This window comes from Hemiscyllium ocellatum, chromosome 29 (genome assembly GCF_020745735.1).
Source record: "Hemiscyllium ocellatum isolate sHemOce1 chromosome 29, sHemOce1.pat.X.cur, whole genome shotgun sequence".
NCBI classification, from domain to species: domain Eukaryota; kingdom Metazoa; phylum Chordata; class Chondrichthyes; order Orectolobiformes; family Hemiscylliidae; genus Hemiscyllium; species Hemiscyllium ocellatum.
This window is the reverse complement of record NC_083429.1, coordinates 15112120-15133899: the sequence shown is the minus strand read 5'-3', so window position 1 is coordinate 15133899 and position 21780 is coordinate 15112120. Positions and strand designations below refer to the sequence as shown.

Below are 21780 nucleotides of genomic sequence, written 5' to 3'. Positions count from 1 at the left end.
ACAGGGAGAGATAGGTTTTGATTAATAAGTGAATCAAGAATAACAGGGAGAAGGCAGGAGAATGGGGTTGAGAAACATGATCAGCCATGATTGAGTGGTAGAGCAGAGACAATGGGCCAAATTCTGCCCCTATAATTTATCATCTTTTGGAGATTAGCCATGATCATACTCAATGGTAGTTCAGGCTCTCGAGGCTGAATTGCCTACTCCTCCTAGTTCCCACAGAATCCCTACAAATCTATCAAGTCTCCTCAAAAGAATGTTTCATCTAGACCCTGCACCACACCCTAGTCCTGTGACTCCGCGTTTACCATGGCTAATTTCAGTAAAGCATTTGAGAAGGTTTCCCATGGTAGGCTCAAAGTTAGGAGGCATGGGATGTAGGGAATTTGGGTTGTCTGGATACAGAATTGGGAGACAGTGAGGTCTGCAAATGCTGGAGATCACAGTTGAGAGTGTATTGCTGGGAAAACACAGCAGGTCAGGCAGCATCCAAGGAGCAGGAAAATTGACATTTTGAGCCCTTCATCCCTTCATCATGAAATTCTGATGAAGGGCTTTGGCCCGAAATGTCGGTTTTCCTGCTCCTCACATGCTGCCTGACCTGCTGTGCTTTCCCAGCAACACACTCTCAACTCTGGATACAGAATTAGCTGGCTGAAAGAAGACAGCAAATGATTATGGATGGAAAGTATTCTGCCTGGAAGTCGGTGACAAGTGATGTCCTGCAGGGATCTGTTCTTTGGCTTCTGCCCTTTGTAGTTTTTATAAATGAGTTGGACGAAGTGGGAAGGTGAGTTAGTAACATTGCTGATGACGCAAAGGTCAGTGGTGTTGTAGATAGTGTCGAGGGCTGTTGCAGGCTACAACAAGACATTGACAGGATGCAGAGCTGGGCTGAGAAGTGGCAGATGGACATCAACCTGAATAAGTGCGAAGTGATTCATTTTGGAAGGTCGAATTTGAATGCAAATGCAAGGTTAAAGACAGGATTCTTAGCAGTGTGGAGGAACTGCAGGACCTCGGGGTTCACATCCATAGATCCCTCAAACTTGCCACCTAAGTTGATAAAGTTGTTAAGAAGGCATATGATGTTTTGGCTTTCCTTAACTGGAGGATTGATTTTAAGACCTCCGAGGTTTAGCTGCAGTTCTACAAAACTCTGGTTAGACCACACTTGCAATATTGTGTCCAGTTCTGGTTGCCTCATTATAGGAGGGATGTTGATGCTTTAGGTAGTGTAGAGGAGATTTACCAGGATGATGCCAGGACTTATCTTATGAAGGGGGGTTGAGTGAGCTAGGGATTTTCACACTGGAGAGAAGAAGGAAGAGAGGTGAACTGATAGAGAGGTAATGAGAAGCATAGATAGAGTAAGTAACCAGAGACTTTTCCCTAGGGCAGAAATGGCTGTCATGAGGGGTCATAATTTTAAGGTGATTGGAGGAAGGTTAGAGGAGATGTCAGAGGTAGGTTCTTTGCAGAGAGAGTGGTGGGTGCATGAAATGCACTACCAGCAGTGGCAGTAGAGTTAGAGAATTTAGGGACATTTAAGCGACTGCTGGACAAACACATGGATGGCAGTAAATTGAGGTGTGTGTCGGTTAGGTTGACCTTAGATTAAGATAAATGCTGTGCACAATATTGTGGGCTGAAGGGCCGCATTGTGCTTTATGTTCTAATCCACTTTCCCTGCACATCCCTGGAAACTACAGGGCAATTTAGCACAGCAAATCCACCTAACCTAGACATCTTTGAACTGTGTGAGGAAACTGGAGCATGTGGAAGAAACACACACAGGCACAGGGAGAATGGGTAACCTCCACACAGACAGTCTTCCAAGGTTGGAATTGAATCTGGGTCCCTGGTGCTGTGAGGCAGCAATGCTAACCATTGAGCAACTGTGCCACTCTTATATTCTTATTCTTAAAGATTTACATTCCAGTGTTTTGGAAGAAGTGGCTACAGAAATACACTGGTGGTTACTTTCAAAATATCTCTAGGCTGTTAATTGATTGCTGTAGTTTGGAAGTAGGAAAGGTAACAAGACTATTTAAGAAGGAAGGGAGAGAAAAAAATGGGGAAATACAAACATGTTAGCCTAACATCAGAAGTAGTGATTCATTGATAAAGGAATTACAGGTAGAAGATCATAGAAGATCCTTTATCCGAAATGCTTAGGACCAGCAGTTTTTTGGAATTCAGAATTTTTCAGTTTTCAGAATGTGACAGTTTAATGGTGAAATTTTTAAAAACCTTACTGGAGAAGCAGACCTCTAACTAAGAACATGCTTGGCCATGATCAACCCACCCCCCCATGTTGCATCTGAGTGACATGCATTGAGTGGGTGTCGACTTGGGTTAACTGTTGCATGCCAAACAACCTTGGTAATGAGAAAAAAAACACAAAAAAACCTTTGGATTTCAGAGCTTTTCAGTTTTTGGATGTTCGGATAAAGGATCTTCTACCTGTAATAACTAGACACTTAGAAAATAATGGTGGGATAGGGCAGGAGTAATACCATTAACTATGTACTAATTAAAAATCTATCTACTCCTTAACTTTACTCAATGTCCTGGCATCCATTACACTCTGAAGTAGTAAATTCCATACATTTAAGATGCTTTGAGTGAAGTCATTTCTCTTCCTTTCTATTTTAAATCTGTTATCTACTGTTTAAAAACTATGTCTTTGTGTTGTAGATTACTCCCCCTCCACAACAGGAAACATTCTCTCAATGCCCACATCATCACTCAACTTTTTTTAATACCTTATATACCTCAATTAGATTGCGCCTTCTTCTGAACTCTAGAGAGTATTGGCATCAATGATGAGTATTGGCGCTCATCATAAGACAAATCCCAGACCTCACAGAATTGTAGAATTCCCACAGTGTGACATTAGGCCATTTGGCTCATTGAGTCCATACAGACCTCAGAAGAGCATCACACCCAAACACACCTCATCCCTGTAACCTTACATTTCCCATGGCCAATCCACCTAACCTACACATTTTTGGATTGTGGGAGGAAACTGGAGCAACCGGAGGAAACCCACACAGACACGGGGAGAATGTACAAACTCAACACAGACAGTCAGACAAACATAAGAACTAGGAGCATGAGGCCATCTGGCCCTTCGAGCCTGCTCTGCCATTCAATAAGATCATGGCTGATCTTTTGGTGGCCTCAGGTCCATTTACCCACGCTCTCACTGTATCCTTTAATTCTTTTATTGTTCAAAAAAAATCTAACTTAGCCTTAAAAAACATTTACTGAAGTAGCATCAACTATTTCACTGGGCAGGGAATTCCATTGATTTACAACTCTATGGGTGAAAAAGTTTCTTTTCAATTCAGGCCTAAATTAGCTCCCCCTAATTTTGAGGCTATGTCCTCTTGGCCTAGTTTCACCCACTAGTAGAAACATCCTCTCTACTTCTATCTTGTCTATACCCTGCATAATTTTATATGTTTCCATAAGATACCTCTCATTCTTCTGAATTCCAATGAATATAATCCCAATTAACTCAGTCTTTCCTCATAAACCGACTGCCTCAACTCTGGAATCCATCTAATGAGACTCCTGTGATGTCCTCCAGTGCCAGTACATCCTTTCTCAAGTAAGGAGGCCAAAACTGCACACAGTACTCCAGGAGTGGCCTCACCAGCACCTTGTACAGCTGTAACATAACTTCCCTGCTTTTAAACTCAATCGCTTGAGCAATGAAGGACAAAATTCCATTAGTCTGTTGTACCTGCAGACCAACCCTCTGTAATTCATGCACAAGGACATCCAGGTGCCTCTGCACAGCAGCATGCTGCAACTTTTTACCATTCAAGTAATAGTCCTTTTTACTGTTACTCCTACTAAAATGGATGACTTCACATTTATTAACATTGCATCTGCCACACCTTTGCACACTCAAAGTATCTATGTTCCTCTGCAAAGTTTCACAGTCTCTGCACACTCATCTTAGTGTGCTCTACAAACTTTGACACACTACATGTCATCCCCAATTTTACATCATCTATACAAATTGTGAATAATTGCAGTCCCAACACTGATCCCTGAGGCAACCACTAGTAACTGATTGTCAGTCAGAATAGCACTCATTTATTCCAACTCTCTGCTTCCTGTTAGTCAGCCAATCCTCTATCCATGCTAATACTTTACCTGTAACACCATGTATCCTTATCCTGTGCAGCACCTCATGTGCGTCACCTGTTGAAGACCTTTTGGAAATCCAGGTACATCACATCTTCTGGGTCCCCATTGTTTACTGTGTCCGTAATATCTTCATAGAATTCCAAAAGCATAATTTGCCCTTCATGAATTCATGCTGCATCTGCCCAATGCCCAATCTAGATGCCTTGCTATTCCTTCCTTAATAATAAATTCAAACATCTTTTCCACTATAGAAGCTAATTGGTCTATAATTCCCTATTTTTGTTTTACCGTGGCATTGTGGCTCAGTGGTTAGCACTGCTGCCTCACACCACCTGGAACGTAGGTCCGCTTCCAGCTTTGAGCGACTGTCTATATGGAGTTTGCACATTCTCCCTGTGGATTTCCTCCCACAGTCCATGGATGTGCAGGCTAAGGTGAATTGGCCATGCTAAATTGCCCATGGTGTTCAGGGATGTGTAGGTTAGGTACATTAGTCAGAGGGAAATGGAGAGTAATAGGGGAATGAGTATGGGTGGGTTAGTCGTTGGAGAGTTATTGTGGACTAGCTGGGCCAAATGGCCTGTTTCCACACTGTAGGAATTCTAGTTCTAAATAGTGACCTCAAATCTGCTGTTTTCTAATCTGCCCCTGAGTCCATCAAATTTTGAAAAACTACCACATGTGCACTTGTTACTTCTCCCGCCATCTCTTTTAGTACCATGGGATGTATTCCATCAGGGCCATTAGACAAGTCTATCTTGCCCCAACACTACTTCTTCCGTGATAATGGTTTTTTCCAGGTCCTCAGCTACCTTTGTCTCTTTGTCAATTACTGGCATGTTATTCATGTCCTCCACTGTGAAGACCAACAAAAATACCTGTTCAATGCCTCAGCCATTTCATTCATATCCCATGACTAAATGCTCCTTCTCAACCTCTAAAAGACCACATTTACTTTTGTCATTCTTTTTCATTTTAAATATTTATAGAAACTTTTGCTGCCTGCGTTTATCAATGCTAGTTTTTTTTCTCATGTTCTATCTTACTTTCTTTATAGCTCTTTTTGTGGATTTCTGTTGGCCTTTAAAGCTTTCCCAATCTTCCAGTTTCCCATTGATCTTGGCCACTTCGTATGCCCTATCTTTCTATTAGATAGCCTCCCTTATTTCCTTTGATACCCATGGCAGATTACCCCATTTCTTACAGTCTTTCCTTTTCACTGCAATATACTTTTGCTGAACACTTTGAAAAATTGCTTTCAAAATCCTCCACTGCCCATCAACTGTCCCACCATAACATCTTTGTTTTCAGTATACTTTAGCCAATTCCTTCCTCATTCTGCTGTAGTCCCTCTTCTTTCGCACAGGGCCCTGGTATTAGAATTTATCTTCACACTCTCCATATTCTAAATTCAACCAAAACTGTGATCACTCCTTCCAAGAGGATCCCTCACTATGAGGTCATTAATTATTCCTGTCTCATCACACAGGACCAGATCTAGGATAGCTTGCTCCATCATCCTGGTGCAGTGGCCTCCTGCCTGGTGTGACAGCCTCCTGATTTTGCATGACAGCATCCCAGCTTGGCAAGGCAAGTCACACATAGGACAGTAGATTAAGTAGACAGAACATTGATGGTGTCCCTCGGGGAAATGGTCTCTCATTTTCAGCACATGACTTATAAATCATTTCTCCTTCTTGGTACACAGACAAATGTTAGGCCACTGTTGGAATATTATGTGCAATTCTGGTCTCCTTCCTGTCAGAAAGATGTTGTGAAACTTGAAAGGGTTCAGAAAAGATTTACAAGGGTGTTGCCAGAATTGGAGGATTTGAGCTACAGGGAGAGGCTGAACAGGCTGGGGCTGTCTTCCCTGAGGCGTTGGGGGCTGAGGGGTGACCTTATAGAGGTTTACAAAATTATGAGGGGCATGGATAGAATTAATAGACAAAGTCTTTTCCCTGTGGTTGAGGAGTCCAGAACTAGAGGCCACAGGTTTAGGGTGAAAGGGGAAAGATATAAAAGAGATCCAAGGGGTAACTTTTTCGCGCAGAGGGTGGTACGTGTATGGAATGAGCTGCCAGAGGAAGTGGTGGAGGATGGTACAATTGCAACATTTAAGAGGCATCTGCATGGGTGTATGAATGGGAAGGGTTTGGAGGGGTATGGGCCAGGTGCTGGCAGGTGGAACTAGATTGGGTTGGGATATCTGGTCAGCATGGATGAGTTGGACCGAAGGATCTGTTTCCATGCTGTACATCTCCATGACTCTATGTTTGGCCAAGTGTGGTGATCTCTCTGCCTGTTGTGGCAGTCTCCTGGCCTGGCGATCCCTCAGTGGTCAACAAGGTGGTCTCTTGGCCCGGCACAGTACTTCAGAGGCATGTAGCAGTCTTTGGCCTAGTGTGGACGTCTGGTCTTGAGGTGATTCCTTGAGGTTTGGTCCCATCATGCCTAAGCACTTAAGAAAGACTCTAATGTTTGATCTTTCAGCTATATTTCTTTATTTTCTACTTAAACTGTCATTGTCCTATAATTACTACAATGCTTAACTTTGCTCCTTCTCCTCTGTTTTGAAGATTCTTACCGAGGTACCTGTACCTAAGATGGCGCCTTGTGTGGTGATATTATACACTTTTCACTGCACTTCTGTATTTGTACTTGATTCTGCCTGACAATAAAAAATCAGAATCAATCCAGTGAACTTTCACTGAATTGCCTCCAATGCAATTACATTCCTCTTCAAATAACGGAACCAAAACTGACCATAGTACTTGAGGTGTGGTCTCACTTATATTTCATTTGTCCAGTACTACTGTTTTTATTAATACGAATGTCTTTCAGTTCCTTATTCTCAATAGCCTTTTGGTTCTCGAATGCACCTGGGAGATTTTTTATATCTTCCCCTGGGAAGACAGAATATGTGGTTAAGTTTCTTTGCTGTTTCCTTTTCTCTGGTACCAGCCAGTATCTTCATATAATGGACCCACATTTGTGTCTTTTTAAATATATCTATGTTTAGAAACCTTAAAATGTCTGTAAAAATGATTATATAGATATAAATTTCGATATTTTATGTTGAAAATTCTATATAATTTACAATAGGTACAAAGAATTGGCAGAGAAAGAGATATGTACTTTTTTGTCTGTCTTCAAAGAGAAACACTGAAGAACAAAGAACAAAGAAAATTTATAGCCCAGGAACAGGCCCTTTGGCCCTCCAAACCTGTGCTGATCCAAATCTACTGTCTAAACCTATTGCCTAATTCCTAAGCATCAGTATCCCTCTGCTCCCCACCTACTCATGCATCTGTCCAGACGCACCTTAAATTAATCTACCATGCCTGCCTCTACTACCTTTGCTGGCAACGCGTTCCAGGCACCTACCACCCTCTGTGCAAACATTCTGTGTAGAGTGTTTCCCTGAAATAATTAACATCGGATGGTTTAATTTCACTATAGAAGTAAAAGAAATTAGTAACAAAAACAAAATATTGAAATCACTATTGAGACTGAAAATTGATAAATCTCCAGGATGTGATGGCTTCCATCCACATTTTGAAAGAGATTCCATACAGAGATAGTGGATGAGATAATTAATCCTGGTGGGAGCAGTTCCTTCCATAAATGTTGGAGTGGTTCCCTTCCCGGAGTGTTGGAAGTAGCAGGAACTGTTTCTTTTCTGAACTGGCACTCCCAGGAGGTGACAGCAACGTAAGCCAAAGCTGCTTCAGCATGGTGGGCACAGCATCAAATCTGAGCTCTGTTCAGAACCCGGCAGCTTCAATAGACTTATGGTGGCAGTGACATCAGTGGAGGTAAGATGGCGCCAAAGCATGGCAACATTATTCCATTGGCAGTGTGGCTCTTGGCAAAGGCTGGGCCTGGATACTTGACATCGGAGGCATTCTGGCTCGGGAGTTGGAGCATCCGAGTGATCACAGACTGAGGGAAAATAGACTTTGTGGTTTTGTTTTTCTGGTGGCCAAGACTCATGGCGGAGGCGTGTGTGATCTGAATGTTTCTTTTCCTTTTGGCTGTTTCTTTTATTTTTTCTACTGCTAAAATGGCACCACAGAATGGCAACTTTGTACACTTTTCATTGTATTCCTGTACTCAAGTATACGTGACAATAAAATTACATCTAAATCTTTAGCGAGCACCCTTCCAAATTCTGTTAATTCTGTAATACTGCCTGTAAATTGGAAAGTTGCAAATGTCATTCTAGACTTTAAGAATGAATGGACAGACCTATTAGCCTGATGTCAGTAGTGAAATAAATATGAGAATCCAATGTAAAAGATGTGATTACTGTCTGATTAGACAGAGTCAACATGAATTTAAGAAGAGGAAGTCATTCTGAAAACCTGATACAGTGTTTTTTTAAATGTTACTAACAATGTTGATAATAGGGAACAAGTGGATGTGGTGTATTTGGATTTTCAAAGACTTAAGCAGAATTCCAATATATAAGAATAGTCAGAAAATGTGAAGTGCATGGAATTGGGGTAAAACACTGGCATGGTTTGAAGATTGGTTAATAGGCAGAGTAGGAATAAATGGACCATTGTCAGGCTGGCAGGCAGTGACTAGTGGGTTACCACATAGGGCCTTGGCCCCAGCTATTCACAGACTTCAATACAAAATCTGCTTGGAATGTGAGCTTTGAGAAGATGCAAAGAGGCTTCAAAGGGGCTGAGTAAGTGTGTGCGAACATGACAGATGGATTACAATGAGCATTATTGAGGTTATCTGTTTAGTAAGAGAAATGACAGTGCAGAATATTTCTTCAGTTGTGCGAGACTGGAAAATGTTGATGTCAAAGCATATCTATGTGCCTTGTTCAAAAGTCAATGAAAGCCAACAAGTAGGTGCAGCAAACAAAGGAAGGAAAACAACAGTTAATCTTTTGGAATTGCGTACAGGACCGGTGCTTCAGTAGTATAGAATACTGGTGAAACCACATGTGGAGTAAGGTGTGGTTCTGGTTCCTTTGTCTAAGGAAGGCCATACGTTCCACAGAGGAAGTGCAAGGGAGGTTCGCCAGTTTGAATCCTGGGATGATGAGACCTTCCTGAGGATGAACTCAGGAAACTACACCTGTAACAGCTTTTGGATTGGTGCGAAATAGATGTTTGAACAGAGAGCAGTTAGGTTCTTATACCTCTCAGAAGCCTAAATTAAATCCAGATCCATCTGTTTCTCTGAACTAAATAACACTCAAAAGGCTCTGCAAGGAAGAAAAACTTTTAATTCAAGCCAAGAGACAGGTCCAAATGACCAGATACCAAATTAAGGATTGACACAGTTACCAAACATGTGACACCATCAGCAAAATCAAAAGAACTGTAAGAAAATAATCTCATTTCTCCTTATGGATTTGGATCTTGACCACAGATGTTATTGCTTTTTGTCGACAATTTCCACCACCATATTCCTACAAAACTGTTTGTCTCATCTGTATTGTCTTTCCTAATTGTGATTAAATGTATGTAATTGGATTTAAAGGGAGTATAGTTTAAGTTTGAATATTAAGAATTAATAATCCATTCCACCCACATGAGAAGGGATAAATTTGTGATAAATTTATTTTCTCATTCATTGTTGGAAGCTGGCATAAGTTTCTTCTTGTGCTCTCAGTCATACAATAACTATCCTTCAAATATATTTCACATTTAGGACAACTGTGGGGCTTGATTTGCACCTTATGCTTCCCATTAGAGTAGTAACACTGTGCATTGCCTTGGCAAAATCAAAATCTGACTTGAACTCCTTAAACTCCCAAAAAGCATTGTGGCTGTACATTGCATGAGATGTAATGGGTCAAGAATGTGGCTGACCACTACCATTTTTAAACATTGTTCATGGAATGTGGGAGTTGCTGTCAAGGTCAGTGTTTATTAACCAACCCTAATGGCCTCTGAAGTGGTGGCAGGAGAGCATCTTCTTGAATTCTGCTTAACAGAAAAGAAGAATTCACAGTGCTGTAGAGGATCAATTTTGAAGGAAAGTTACAGAGAGATATATAAGATTTACAACTTTAATTATCCTAATACAGGCTGGGATAATAATAGTGTAAAAGGCAGAAAAGAAGAAGGGTATATGTCTTCAGGAAAACAGATAGTGTTGTGGAGGGAAATATACCTGTAGTGGTAGGGTCTGAATGCAAATGGTGGGAATGCCAGAGGACAATGCATTGTATCCGTTGGTTAGTGGGGTGGAAGGTGAGGACCGGGGATTCGATGGCTTGTTGCTTTTACAGGGTGGAGTTCAAGGTCGGAGGTAAGGGAAGTAGAGCAGATGTGCTGGAAGGCATTGTTGTTCTACAAAGAACAAAGAAAATTTACAGTGAAGAAACAGACTCTTTGGCCCTTCAAGCCTGAACTCATCCAAATGTACTGTCTAAATCTGTCGGTCAATTCCTAAGCATCTGTATCCCTCTACTCCCCACCTACTCATACATTTATCGAGACGCATCTTAAATGAATCTACCGTGTTTGCCTCTACCACCTCTGCTGGCAACGCATTCCAAATGACCACCACCCTCTGTGTGAAGTACTTGCCGCATGTATTTCCCTTAAACTTTCCACCTCTCACCTTCAAAGCATCACCTCTCATTATTGAATCCTTCATCCTGGGAAAAAGCTTGTCTCTATCCACCCTGTTTATACCCTTCATGATTTTATAAACCTCAATCAGGTCCCCCCTCAATCTACTTTTTTCTAATGAAAATAAACCTAACCTACCCAACCTTTCTTCATGGCTAGCACCTTCCATACCAGGCAACATCCTCGTAAACCTTCTCTGCACCCTCTCCAAAGTGTCCACATCTTTTTGGTAATGTGGTGACCAGAACGGTACACAGTATGTTGTGGTTCTGTTCGCTGAGCTGGGAATTTGTGTTGCAAACATTTCGTCCCCTGTCTAGGTGACATCCTCATTGCTTAGGAGCCTCCTGTGAAGCGCTTCTGTGATGTTTCCTCCAGCATTTATAGTGGCTTGTCTCTGCCACTTCCAGTTGTCAGTTCCAGCTGTCCGCTGCAGTGGCCGGTATATTGGGTCCAGGTCGATGTGTTTGTTGATAGAATCTGTGGATGAGTGCCATGCCTCTAGGAATTCCCTGGCTGTTTTCTGTTTGGCTTGCCCTATAATAGTAGTATTGTCCCAGTCGAATTCATGTTGCTTGTCATCTGCGTGTGTGGTTACTAAGGATAGCTGGTCGTGCCGTTTCGTGGCTAGTTGGTGTTCATGGATGCAGATCGTTAACTGTCTTCCTGTTTGTCCTATCTATTGTGGGCAGCACGGTGGCACAGTGGTTAGCACTGCTGCCTCACAGCGCCTGAGACCCGGGTTCAATTCGCGACTCACTGTGTGGAGTTTGCACGTTCTCCCTGTGTCTGCGTGGGTTTCCTCCGGGTGCTCTAGTTTCCTCCCACAGTCCAAAGATGTGCGGGTCAGGTGAATTGGCCATGCTAAATTGCCCCTAGTGTTAGGTAAGGGGCAAGTGTAGGGGTGTGGGTGGGTTGCGCTTCGGTGTGTCGATGTGGACTTGTTGGGCCGAAGGGCCTGTTTCCACACTGTAAGTAATCTAATCTAATCTAACCAGTGCAGCAACCTTCAGGGTACAATGGACCTGCACTCCCAGATCTCTCTGCCTATCAACTTTTTCCAAGGCCCTTCCATTCATTGTATAATGCCAACTCGTGGGACGTTTCAGGGAATATCTCTGGGACACACATACCAAACAACCCCATCGATTGTAGCTGACCACTTCAACTCCCCCTCCCTCTCTGCCAAACACATGCAAGTCCTGGGCAAGTCCTCCTCCACTGCCATATCCAAGCCATCCAATGAAGCAAAACATCTCATCTTCCACCTTGCGACTCTTCAACCTCACAGCATCAACACTGGCTTCTCTAGTTTCCTAATCTCTTCTCCCCAACCTCATGCCAGATCCAACTCTCAAACTCAGCAACGCCCTCCTGAACTGTCCTACCTGTCCATCTTTCTTCCCACCTTTCTGCTCTACCCTCCTCTCTGACCTACCACTAAGAACCCCCATCTGCATCTACTTATCGCCTTTCCAGCTACCTTACCCCCACCCTCACACTCCTATTTATCTCTCAGCCCCTTTCTCAACCCCACATTCCTGATGAAGGGCTTATGCCCAAAACATTGACTCTCATGCTCCTCGGATGCTACTTCACCTGCTGCGCTTTTCCAGTGCTACTCTTTTCAACTCTGATCTCCAGCATCTACTAACTTGCAGGTTTATCTTGAGAGAATCCTGGACTAGAACTCCCAAATCTCTTTGCACTTCAGACTTCTGAATTTTGTTCCCATTTAGAAAATAGTCCTTGCCTCTACTCTTCCTACCAAAGTTCATGACCTCATACTTTCCCACGTTGTACTCCACCTGCCACTTCTTTGCCTACTCTCCTAATCTGAACAAATCCTTCTGCAGTTTCCCTGCCTCTTCAATACTACCTGTCCCTCCATTTATCTTTGTATCATCTGCAAACGTAGCCAGAATGCCCTGAGTTCCTTCATCTAGATCATTAATATATAAAATGAAAAGTCGTGGTCCCAACACTGAGCCTTGTGGAACACACTTCTCACCGGCTGCTATCCTAAGAAGGATTCTTTTATCCCCAATCTCTGTTTTCTGCCAGACAGCCAAGCTTCTATCTATACTAGCAACATGCCTTTAACACCACGGGCCCTTATCTTACTCAGTGGCCTCCTGTGTGGCACTCCAAATGAGGTAGGATAAGAGTTCAAAATCACAAAAGTTTCAGCTCTGTAGATAGAAAGTAACCGTGCCTCCAGATGGAAGGATTGAGAACCAGTGGACACTAACTTAAAACAAATCTCAAAATAGCTAATGGTGACATGAAGAAAGGCCTTTTTTTCACAGAGAATGGTTACAGCAAACTGATTCCCTGAGTGTAATGGAGGCATATCAATCATGGCTTTCAAAAGAAAATTGATTAGAAAATAGAAAAAAAGTAAAGGGTGGGAAACTGACAGCCGACAAATTGCTCTTGCTCTCAGCCAGCATGGATTCAATTGACTGAATGGCCTCCTCTGCTTGAACTATTCTAAAAGCTTCAAAAGACAACTTTGCAGATATTAAATGCTATTACTCTCATTCACTTAGAATTTTCCTCACAGAATTCATGTAATGTATTCTCTATTGGTGATCAGTGTGACTGTCATTCTCTTACTGTTACAGGTGTTCCCGTACTCTCTGTTGGTGATTGGCATGATCATGTATCTTCCTGCTTTGATTTGGAAAGTATTTGTCACTCCAACCCTGACCGCTGACCTACTTTTCATTATTGATGAGTTGGATAAAGCCTACAATCGATCCATCAAAGTGGCTCAATTGATTGTGAAGAAACATGAGAACAGCCCCAATGCCAAGCGTCTGATCCAGGAAGAATTAGACAGGTAGAAAACCTGCACAAACCTATAATCTTTGATTTGGAAAATGATGTGACAGGAAATTTCAGGCTGAGTGAAGCTGATCACTCCAGTGAATAAACAGGATGGGGCCAATCATTGAACAGAAACTGGGGGTGAATAAAATGTTGGTATAGTATAGAGCCTTTAACACATTAAAATGTTCCAAAGTGCTTCACAGAATTGCTTAATGAAACAAAATTTGTCTCTGGGCACAAAGAGATATTCAGGCAAATGACTAAAAGCTTGGTTAAAGACCTAGCTTTAACAAACATCTTATTAAAAAAATAAGAAAAGGAGTGAAAAGGTTTAGGAGAGAATTGTAGAATTTAGGGGCAGACAGTTGAAGGCACAGGTAACAACAGTCAAGTATGAAAATTAGGGATGTACAACAGGCCAGTATTGGAGAAACTCAACTATCTTGGTGGGTTACACAGCTTGAGGAGGTTACAAGATTGGTAAGGTCAAGGAGAGATTTGAAACTTTAAAAATGACACATTGCCAAACTGGGAGCCAATGTCGGCCTGTAAGCACAGAGAAACAGAGGTGAATGAAACCTGATGCGAGTTGGAAAACAGGCAGCAGAATTTTGCATGTGTTAAATTAAAGGAGAGCAAGGTAAAAGGCATGTGAGTAAATTAAGATTGAACTGTTCAACCATGCAGATAATTAACTCAGTGCAAACGATACAGTGATGTGCAATCAGTAGAACGTTGCCCTGGGAATTCTCAATGTTGACTCATAGTATCAGGCCAAATATGGGCAAGGACACCATGACCATCCACTCTACTCCTCAACTGATGGATTGATATTCCCCAACATTGAACACTAACTGAAATCATCATGAACGGCAACAAAGATACAGAATGTGCACCAGATGGCGGATTTAAATATCTATCACCAAGAGTGTCTCAGTAGTACCACCACTGACTGAGCAAGTCCTAAAGGACATTGTTGTTAGAGCAGATCTGTGGCAGGTGGCAAAATATACTTGCTTCGTAAAAAAACTACATAGACATACATAGTGACTAGAGTAGTTTGATTCCCCTGAAGAAGGGGAGTAGAGACAAATTTGGTAATTAAAAACCAATGAGCCTTACTTTTGTTGTGGGTAAAGTGTTGGAAATGGTTCTAAGAGATAGGATTTATAATCATCTAGAAAGGAATATGTTGATTGGGGATAATCAACAAGGTTTTGCAAAGGGTAGGTTGTGCCTCACAAACCTTATTGAGTTCTTTGATAAAGTGACCAAACAGGTGGATGAGGGTAAAGCAGTTGATGTGGTGTTTATAGATTTCAGTAAGGCATTCAACAAGGTTTCCTATGGTAGTCTACTGCACAAAATATGGAGGCATGGGATTGAAGATGATTTAACGGTTTGGATCAGAAATTGGCTAGCTGAAAGAAGACCGATTGAGGGAAATGGTTGGTGGTTGATGGGAAATGTTCATCCTGGAGTTCAGTTACTAGTGGTGTAACATGAGGGTCTGTTTTGGGTCCACTGCTGTTTATGACCTGGATGAGGGCATAGAAGGATGGGTTAATAAATTTGCAATAGACACTAAGGTCAGTAAAGTTGTGGATGGTGCTGAAGGATGCTGCAGGTTACAGAGGGACATAGATAAGCTGCTGAGCTGGGCTGAGAGATGGCAAATGGAGTTTAATGTGGAAAAGTGTGAGGTGATTCACTTTCAAAAGGAGCAACAGAAATACAGAGTACTGGGCTAATGGTAATGTAGATGAGCAGAGAGATCTTGGAGAGATTCCTAAAAGTTGCCACCCAAGTTGATAGGGTTGTTAAGAAGGCAGATGGTGTGTTAGCTTTTATTGGTAGAGGGATTGAGTTTCAGAACCATGAGGTCATGCTGCAGTTGTACAAAACTTTGGTGCAGCCGCATTTGGAGTATCGTGTACAGTTCTGGTCACTGCATTAAAGGAAGGATGTGGAAGCTTTGGAAAGGGTTCAGAGGAGATTTATTGGGATGTTGGCTGGTATGGAGGGAAGTTCTTATGAGGAAAGGCTGAGGACTTGATACTGTTTTCGTTAGAGAGAAGAAGGTTGAGAGACGACTTAATTGAGACATATAAGATAATCAGAGGGCTAGGTAGGGTGGACAGCGAAAGCCTTTTTCCTCAGATGGTGATGGCTAACATGAGGAGAAATAGCTTTAAATTGGTTTGACAGGCATAGGACAGATGTCAGAGGTAGTTTATTTACTCAGAGAGTAGTAGGGGCGTGGAATGCCCTAGGGGGAGGGGCGATGGAGGTGGGATAGGTGGAAGGAGGTCAAGGTGAGGGTGATAGGCCGGAGTGGGGTGGGGGCGGAGAGGTCAGGAAGAGGATTGCAGGTTAGGAGGGCGGTGCTGAGTTGAGGGAACCGACTGAGACAAGGTGGGGGGAGGGGAAATGAGGAAGCTGGAGAAATCTGAATTCATACCTTGTGGTTGGAGGGTTCCCAGGCGGAAGATGAGGCGCTCCTCCTCCAGCCGTCGTGTAGTTGTGTTCTGCCGGTGGAGGAGTCCAAGGACCTGCATGTCCTCGGTGGAGTGGGAGGGGGAGTTAAAGTGTTGAGCCACGGGGTGATTGGGTTGGTTGGTTCGGGCGGCCCAGAGGTGTTCTCTGAAGCGTTCCGCAAGTAAGCGGCCTGTCTCACCAATATAGAGGAGGCCACATCGGGTGCAGCGGATGCAATAGATGATGTGTGTGGAGGTACAGGTGAACTTGTGGCGGATATGGAAGGATCCCTTGGGGCCTTGGAGGGAAGTGAGTGTGGAGGTCAACTGCCCCGGTGACCACCACACACACAACCGCTTCCACAATCGCCGACGGACCCGCGACCCACGCGGCCACCGGGAATGACCACCACTCCTCCGTCGCCGCAACCATTTCCGCCCCTCCGGTTGCCGTCGACGCAGCCACTTCCGCCCCCACTGACATCACTAACCTGCAGGAGCACAAATCCTCAGGTTTCCCCGCCCCCACGCCGTCTTTCGTCACTACGCATAACCCCGCCCATAACCCCGCCCCCACGCCATCTCCCGTCGCTTCACGTAACCCCGCCCCCACGCTTATTTCCGTCACGACGCATGACCCCGCCCCCACGTCGAGCAACGTCACCACGTCTAACTCCGCCCCTACTTCGATCTCTGTCCCCGCCCCTAACCCCGCCCCCAGCTCCAGCTCCAGCTCCAGTCCCACACCAGGTCCTAGCTCCCAGCCTTGCCGGATTTTCACCATCCCTCCAGATCTCCCCCTCTCTGAGGATGAAAGATCAGTCCTCAGCAGGGGCCTCACCTTCGTTCCCCTACGCCCTCGGATTAATGAGTTCAACACGCGGCGAGATATTGAACAATTCTTCCGCCGCCTTCGCCTCCGTGCCTACTTTCACAACCAAGACTCCCGCCCACCCTCTGACGACCCCTTCTCCCGCCTCCAACACACCCCATCCACCTGGACACCCCGTGCAGGCCTCCTACCCGCCCTCGACCTCTTTATAGCCAACTGCCGCCGTGACATCAACCGACTCAACCTGTCCACCCCTCTCACCCACTCCAACCTCTCACCCTCAGAACGTGCAGCCCTCCACTCCCTCCGCTCCAATCCCAACCTCACCATCAAACCCGCAGACAAGGGAGGCGCGGTGGTAGTTTGGCGCACTGACCTGTACACCGCTGAAGCCAAACGCCAGCTCGCGGACGCCTCCTCTTATCGCCCCCTTGACCACGACCCCACCTCCCACCACCAAACCATCATCTCCCAGACCATCCAGGACCTCATCACCTCAGGGGATCTCCCATCCACCGCCTCCAACCTCATAGTCCCACAACCCCGCACCGCCCGTTTCTACCTCCTGCCCAAAATCCACAAACCTGCCTGCCCCGGCCGACCCATTGTCTCAGCCTGCTCCTGCCCCACCGAACTCATCTCCCAATACCTCGACACGGTCCTGTCCCCTTTAGTCCAAGAACTCCCCACCTACGTTCGGGACACCACCCACGCCCTCCACCTCCTCCAGGATTTTCGCTTCCCCGGTCCCCAACGCCTTATTTTCACTATGGACATCCAGTCCCTGTACACCTCCATCCCCCATCACGAAGGACTCAAAGCCCTCCGCTTCTTCCTTTCCCGCCGCACTAACCAGTACCCTTCCACTGACACCCTCCTTCGACTGACTGAACTGGTCCTCACCCTGAATAACTTCTCTTTTCAATCCTCCCACTTCCTCCAAACTAAAGGAGTTGCCATGGGCACCCGCATGGGCCCCAGCTATGCCTGTCTCTTCGTAGGATATGTGGAACAGTCCATCTTCCGCAACTACACTGGCACCACCCCCCACCTTTTCCTCCGCTACATCGATGACTGTATCGGCGCTGCCTCGTGCTCCCACGAGGAGGTTGAACAGTTCATCAACTTTACTAACACCTTCCATCCCGACCTGAAATTCACCTGGACTGTCTCAGACTCCTCCCTCCCCTTCCTAGACCTTTCCATTTCTATCTCGGGCGACCGACTCAACACAGACATCTATTATAAACCGACTGACTCCCACAGCTACCTGGACTACACCTCCTCCCACCCTGCCCCCTGTAAAAACGCCATCCCATATTCCCAATTCCTTCGTCTCCGCCGCATCTGCTCCCAGGAGGACCAATTCCAACACCGCACAACCCAGATGGCCTCCTTCTTCAAGGACCGCAGATTCCCCCCAGACGTGATCGACGATGCCCTCCACCGCATCTCCTCCACTTCCCGCTCCTCCGCCCTTGAGCCCCGCTCCTCCAACCGCCACCAAGACAGAACCCCACTGGTTCTCACCTACCACCCCACCAACCTGCGCATACAACGTATTATCTGCCGCCATTTCCGCCACCTCCAAACGGACCCCACCACCAAGGATATATTTCCCTCCCCTCCCCTATCAGCGTTCCGCAAGGACCACTCCCTTCGTGACTCCCTTGTCAGATCCACACCCCCCACCAACCCAACCTCCACCCCCGGCACCTTCCCCTGCAACCGCAGGAAATGTAAAACTTGCGCCCACACCTCCACACTCACTTCCCTCCAAGGCCCCAAGGGATCCTTCCATATCCGCCACAAGTTCACCTGTACCTCCACACACATCATCTATTGCATCCGCTGCACCCGATGTGGCCTCCTCTATATTGGTGAGACAGGCCGCTTACTTGCGGAACGCTTCAGAGAACACCTCTGGGCCGCCCGAACCAACCAACCCAATCACCCCGTGGCTCAACACTTTAACTCCCCCTCCCACTCCACCGAGGACATGCAGGTCCTTGGACTCCTCCACCGGCAGAACACAACTACACGACGGCTGGAGGAGGAGCGCCTCATCTTCCGCCTGGGAACCCTCCAACCACAAGGTATGAATTCAGATTTCTCCAGCTTCCTCATTTCCCCTCCCCCCACCTTGTCTCAGTCGGTTCCCTCAACTCAGCACCGCCCTCCTAACCTGCAATCCTCTTCCTGACCTCTCCGCCCCCACCCCACTCCGGCCTATCACCCTCACCTTGACCTCCTTCCACCTATCCCACCTCCATCGCCCCTCCCCCTAGTCCCTCCTCCCTACCTTTTATCTCAGCCGGCTTGGCTCTCTCTCTCTTATTCCTGATGAAGGGCTTATGCTCGAAACGTCGAATTCTCTATTCCTGAGATGCTGCCTAACCTGCTGTGCTTTGACCAGCAACACATTTGCAGCTGTGATCTCCAGCATCTGCAGACCTCATTTTTTACGCGTGGAATGCCCTGCCTGCAACAGTAGTAGACTCGCCAACTTTAAGGGAATTTAAATGGTCATTGGATAGACATATGGACAAAACTTGAATAGTGCAGGTGAGATGGGCTTCAGATTGGTTCCACAGATCAACGTAACATTGAGGGCTGAAGGGCCTATACTGCGATGTAATATTCTATGTTCTATGTACAGTCTTTGCATATGGATAACAAACCAACCCTTGGCATTTCTTACTTATACAAGACTATATTTACATACAATTCAATTCATGTCACGTGATTTCAAAAACATGGCTGATGATAATAGCTACTACAAAGGATACGGGCTCTCACAACATGCCAACAGTACTGAAGCCTTATATCCCAAGCAAGCTGGTGGAAGGGTCCTATGCCACCTCTTTTCGCCCTGCCAGTAAAGTCAGATGCTTTGTACTGCACAGTCTCAAGCTTCGTGAATGCTTCTGGAGCTTCATTCATTCAGAGCAAGTTGTGAATATTTAAGTACTTCAGTACTTGTAAATGGTGGGTAGGCTTTGAAGAGTGAGAAATTATATTACTTGCTGCAGAACAACCAGCCTTTAATTTACTCTTCCAGACACAATCTTTATATAACTCGTCCAGTTCATTTCTGATAGCTATCATGTGCCGCCCTCCAATCTGAGGCTATTTACGTTGGAGAGAAGAAGGTTGAGAGAGGTGAATTAATCGAGACGCATAAAATAATCAGAGGATTAGACAGGGTGGACAGTGAGAACCTTTTTCCTTGGATGGTGAAGGCTAAAATGAGGGGACATAGCTTTAAATTGAGAGGTGATAGATTTAGAACAAATATTAGGGGTGGTTTCTTCTCAGAGAGTAGTAGGGGCGTGGAACGGCCTGTCTGCAACAGTAGAAGACTCGCTGATGTTAAGGGCATTTAAATGGGCATTGGACATTAAATAGGCATAAAGTTCTATGTACAATGTAATCACCTGGTACTACTCCAGTGGACAATGAGGATGCAAAACTATCACCAAAGGTGCAGTAATCTCTTCCCTCACTTCCTGTAGTAACCTAGTGTACATCCTGTCTGGCCCAGGGGACTTATTTATCTTCTTGTTTTTCAAAATTTCCAGCACATCCTCCTTCTTACCACCAACCTGTTTGAGCCTATCAGCCTGTTTCAAGCTGTACTCACAAACGACAAGGTCCCTCTCACTAGTGAATACTGGAGCAAAGTATTGGAACATTGAACAGTACAGCACAGTTCTTTTATCTATTTTTAGATCAAACTAACCTACATACCCTGAATTTTACTATCATCCATGGACCTATCCAAGAGTCATTTAAACATCCCCAATGTATATTACCCAATGTATCAACGTCCCCAATGTATATTACCAATGCTGGCACCCACCACTCTCTGTGTGAAGGGCAGAGACATCTCCCCAAATTCTTCCTCCAATCACCTTAAATTTTATGTCCCCTCATGATAGCCTTGTCCATCCTGAGAAAAGGTGTCTGGCTATCTATGGGTGGCACAGTGGCTCAGTGGTTAGCATTGCTGCCTCATAGTGCCGGGGACCGGGTTTGATTCCAGCCTTGGGTGAATGTCGGTGTGGAGTTTGCACAGACTGCCCATGTCTGGGCTTCCTCTGGTGCTCCAGTTTCCTTCCATAGTCCAGTTAGATGGACTGGCCATGGTAAATTGCCTGTAGTGTATAGGGATGTGCAGGTTGGGTGCATTAGTCAGGTGAAATGTAACTGGATTAGAGTGGTGCTGGAAAAGCACAGCAGCTCAGACAGCATCCGAGGAGCAAGTCATACGGTAGGAGAATAGCTCTGGGTGATTGTTTGTTGGAGGGTCAGTGTGGGCTTGTGGTGTGGGGCCAAGTGGCCTGTTTCCACACTGTAGGGATTCTATGATTATATGATAGAACATGGAACATTACAGCGCAATACAGGCCCTTTGGCCCTCCATATTGTACCGACCTGTGGAATTAATCCACAGCCCATCTAACCTACACTATTCCATTAAAATCCACATGCCTATCCAATAACAATTTAAATGCCCATAAAGTTGACAAGACCACTACTGTTGCAGGCAGGGCTTTCCATGCCCCTACTACTCTCCGAGTAAAGAAACTACCCCTGACATCTGTCCTATAGCTATCACCCCTCAATTTAAACCTGTGCTAGCCGTCACTATCCAAGAAAAAAGGCTCTCACTGTCCACTCTATCTAACCTTAGATTATCATATATGTCTTAATTAAGTCACCTCTCAACCTTCTTCTCTCTAACAAAAACAGCCTCAAGTCCCTCAGCCTTTCATCATCAGACTTCCTCTTCATGTCAGCCAACATCCTAGTAAATCTCCTCTGAACCCTTTTCAAAGCGTTCCCATCCTTCCTA

General features: G+C 45.0%; 1 protein-coding gene across 1 annotated transcript in view; it reads left to right on the top strand.

Annotated features, from left to right (window-relative positions):
- panx3 (pannexin 3) overlaps nt 1–21780 on the top strand; it is a 76640-nt gene that overhangs the window by 39116 nt on the left and 15744 nt on the right. Inside the window, exon 3 of the mRNA XM_060846725.1 lies at nt 13406–13623. Within this exon, the coding sequence (XP_060702708.1) occupies nt 13406–13623 (218 nt within the window). The remainder of the gene's footprint in view (nt 1–13405; nt 13624–21780) is intronic.